The sequence below is a fragment of the Wallemia mellicola genome, assembly GCF_000263375.1.
Source record: "Wallemia mellicola CBS 633.66 unplaced genomic scaffold WALSEscaffold_17, whole genome shotgun sequence".
Classification (NCBI taxonomy): domain Eukaryota; kingdom Fungi; phylum Basidiomycota; class Wallemiomycetes; order Wallemiales; family Wallemiaceae; genus Wallemia; species Wallemia mellicola.
In genome coordinates, this window is record NW_006531974.1 from 181,334 (window position 1) to 185,154 (window position 3,821).

At 40.6% G+C, this 3,821-nt stretch overlaps 2 protein-coding genes across 2 annotated transcripts; both read left to right on the plus strand.

Annotated features, from left to right (window-relative positions):
• Nucleotides 1–88: 88 nt before the first annotated feature.
• WALSEDRAFT_65410 (hypothetical protein) lies at nt 89–445 on the plus strand (the record flags this gene model as incomplete). Its single annotated transcript, XM_006959471.1, has 1 exon — nt 89–445. One exon carries the CDS (start codon nt 89–91, stop codon nt 443–445), a length of 357 nt encoding a protein of 118 aa, XP_006959533.1.
• A 396-nt stretch (nt 446–841) lies between these two features.
• On the plus strand, nt 842–3,816 carry WALSEDRAFT_65411 (hypothetical protein; the record flags this gene model as incomplete). Its single annotated transcript, XM_006959487.1, has 10 exons — nt 842–889; nt 941–954; nt 1,000–1,088; nt 1,139–2,055; nt 2,104–2,243; nt 2,294–2,417; nt 2,462–2,665; nt 2,713–2,880; nt 2,928–3,018; nt 3,065–3,816. The coding sequence occupies 10 exons, from the start codon at nt 842–844 to the stop codon at nt 3,814–3,816; spliced, it is 2,547 nt and encodes an 848-aa protein (XP_006959549.1).
• Between the last annotated feature and the right edge of the window lie 5 nt (nt 3,817–3,821).

A 3,821-nucleotide genomic window follows, 5' to 3' on the forward strand; every position in this document is an offset into this window, starting at 1 on the left:
CAACTAATGATTTGGCTACGCATATTTCTATCCTGATATGGTGAACGATACAGCAACTACGGAAAATACTACGACTAGTCTCACAGAAATGGCAAATTTAGTTGATCAAGGGGTATTTCCATCTGGGAACTTTGACTTTACGGCACCGACATCATCTGAAGTTATGCCACAATCTACGTTTGTACAACCTCCGACAAGCCAAATGCCGAAGGGATATAATGATGTCAATATGGCTGGTATCAATACACTGACTGACTATGATATGTTGGGTAACTCAAATCCACTCACTAATATGTTTACTTCTTCACCTGAAGACGACACAAAACCATCTGTCACTCAAGATGCAGTACCACAACAAGATCTTTGGTCACTGTTGCCAGATTCGACGTATAACACACAATCCGAAGACTGGACAAACTTCTTCCGCTTCACTCAACCGATGTAAGCATCAGAAGTTGTACACATACTCACCACTCATTGGCATCACCACTTATATTTGTATTTTTGATCGTTTGCATAAATAATGTAGATTAAATGGATACTTAAAGAAAATAACACGATTAGTTCTGTGTAACTCTCTTTGCTAATGTTGGATCCTTTGAACTTGATGGATCACGTTGGGTATGCTAGAGTTGTAAGGACCTGCACGTGTAGTAATGAAAGGTCTACCACTCATCATCACCTGCTGCATCATAGTGGGATACATTCGCATACCTATCATTGGTGGTAGAGGACTACTACCATTTAACCTCTTCTGCGTTGCTACTGAAATCTAATATACCATAACCATTTCTGCTTATCTCCGGTACTTTGTATTTCATCTTGGTAAGCAACAACCAAGATGGTTGTCGAGTCAGATTCTGAAAAGAAGCGTAAAATTACTCGGGCTGTGAGTGTCATAATTGATTATCTATATATTCACTAATAATATACAATATAGTGTGATATCTGTCGGTATGTGGAAATGATCTGATAACTACGAGTTACTAACAAAAGCAGACGTAAGAAGATAAAATGTGACGGACCATCAAAAGCAGAGCAGGGTTTAAAGTGTTCAAATTGCGACAATAACAACTTTACATGTACCTGTATGTTTATCACACAGCACCGCTAACGTAATGACTCAACCCCACCTTAGACGTAGAAGCTGCAAAGCGTAAAGGTCCACCTAAAGGATACATAGAGTCATTAGAGAATCGTAATCGAAGGTTTGAAATGCTGTTTAGGAAAATGCTGCCGGATTATGACTACAACAGCCAAGTTGGTTCACCAATAGACAGGGATAACTTTGAAACTGGCTGCGAAGCCGATACTTCTCGATGGAATAAGCAGAAGAAAGAGTTACCAACGATAGAGAATGCTTTTCACCCCACCCAGGAGATTGATGATCAGAGTGACGATGAACTCGAGGAACGTATGCAACAGATCAGTGTATCTGCACAATGTGAAGACAACACACGTTATCTAGGAAAGTCAAGTTCGGTTTACTTAATGGCTACTTTAGATCAATATAAGCCTCCTGATGAACCACCTATTACTCGAGAAGTTATGGAGCAAGACCGAAGACCTGAATTTTGGATGGACCGTGAATGGATTATGGAAGAGAAAAAAGACTTTCCTTCTGTTTCCTACACCGCTGAAGAACTCCCGCCTCCAGACCTCTTGGAACATTTAGTGAAAATCTTCTTTGAGAAGTTCAATGTTTACTTCCCAGTGCTTCATAGAGCATCCTTCGAAGCGGATTTGCACAAAAGAAAAGATGACATCAGATTTGGCGGTTTGCTTCTGTTATTATGTGCCACAGCGTCCAGATATTCCGATGACCCTAGAGTGGTACCAAAGGATGACAAAGATGAGTTCGGTAACGTCAAGAATTGGCGTTTCGCTGGTGCAGAATTCTTCGCCAAATTCAAAATGCATTGTCATAGCTTTATTCTTACTGCTGCTACACTCGAAGACCTGCAGTCGATTATTCTGATGATTATATATCTTCAGGGTGGTCCATTTAGTCCTGCTTGTTGGGCTCTAAATAGTATGGGCTTGGTATTAGCACAGGTGAGTTCCAATAGCCTACATGTGCTGTTCCTGACAGCGAGAAATCAGGATATTGGTTTTCATAGGAAAAGAGTTTGGGGCGATCCTATTCAAAATGAATTACGCAAACGTGCGTTTTGGTCTTTTTATATGATGGACAAACACTTGTCAGCTATGTTGGGTCGACCATGTACCTTGAATGACGAGAAGTATGTCCTCTTTTTATACTGGAGACTATAATACTAATGAAGCATTATAGCTTTGATGTTGAATTGCCTTCTGTGCTTCCGGATGAAGTAGAGACTGAAATGCAAATGACTATAACGCAATTCAATAAGCTGATAGAATTGGTTGCCATTCTTGGCGAAGTCCTGAGAACAATCGTGGGTAACTCTCTACGTTATACATTCCACTCACATAAGAAAAGTACGTTGTCAACAAGCGTAAACGTCCAAATAATGCGAACATACCTGAGCCAAAGCGCACATTAATGGATGTCGCAGCACTCGATTCAAAGCTACATAAATGGCTTGAATCCATACCACCTGAGCTCGCTTGGGATCCAAACTGCAAAGACAACTTGAAGTTCACATTTATGTGTATGCTTCAAACTACTTATTATTTAGTACAGGTGCGTTTGGTCAAATAGTCAGTTATGATGTCACTAAAATATTATAGATTTACATCCACAGGCCATTCATCTCAACCCCAAAACGACCATCTCCTCTTGGCTATCCGAGTTTGTCAATTTGCACAAATGCAGCGAGATCGTGCATTCACGTTCTTTCTCACCTTCAAGAAAGAAATAAGACGACTAAGGTCATGGATAGTTGGACTGGTATAGGGGTGCGTGATAAGAATTCTATTGGGTATTGCTTCTAACGTCATTCAAGAGTTTCACATCATCTGTTATACTGATCGTAAGCGCCTGTGAGGGCAGAAGAAATAGTACAGATCCATCGGCGCCAATTCCAGAAATGAAGGGTATGTATAATATAATTAACGGAGTATTTGCTAATATGTTGTGTAGAAATCAACATGGGAATGCAGGTAGTTAAGGAATTGGAGGCCAGGCATCTGCACGCTGGTAGAGCTCATGACATACTTCGCAAACTTGTTAATGGAATTGGAAAGATCCCAACTGAGGAGTCACCAAACGCTACAAGCCCCGCAACTAGTAACTTCTCAGCTTCTTCTAGTCTTTCTATGGACTCAAATCTCTTTTTACGAGGTAGTACCGAAAATCTTTTCAATCCACCACAGCAACGTCGTAAGATAGCAAAGAAACCAAGTCATACACGTAAAAATACGCAGGATTTGGAAGATCTGCCAATGTCAACTAATGATTTGGCTACGCATATTTTCTATCCTGATATGGTGAACGATACAGCAACTACGGAAAATACTACGACTAGTCTCACAGAAATGGCAAATTTAGTTGATCAAGGGGTATTTCCATCTGGGAACTTTGACTTTACGGCACCGACATCATCTGAAGTTATGCCACAATCTACGTTTGTACAACCTCCGACAAGCCAAATGCCGAAGGGATATAATGATGTCAATATGGCTGGTATCAATACACTGACTGACTATGATATGTTGGGTAACTCAAATCCACTCACTAATATGTTTACTTCTTCACCTGAAGACGACACAAAACCATCTGTCACTCAAGATGCAGTACCACAACAAGATCTTTGGTCACTGTTGCCAGATTCGACGTATAACACACAATCCGAAGACTGGACAAACTTCTTCCGCTTCACTCAACCGATGTAAGCATC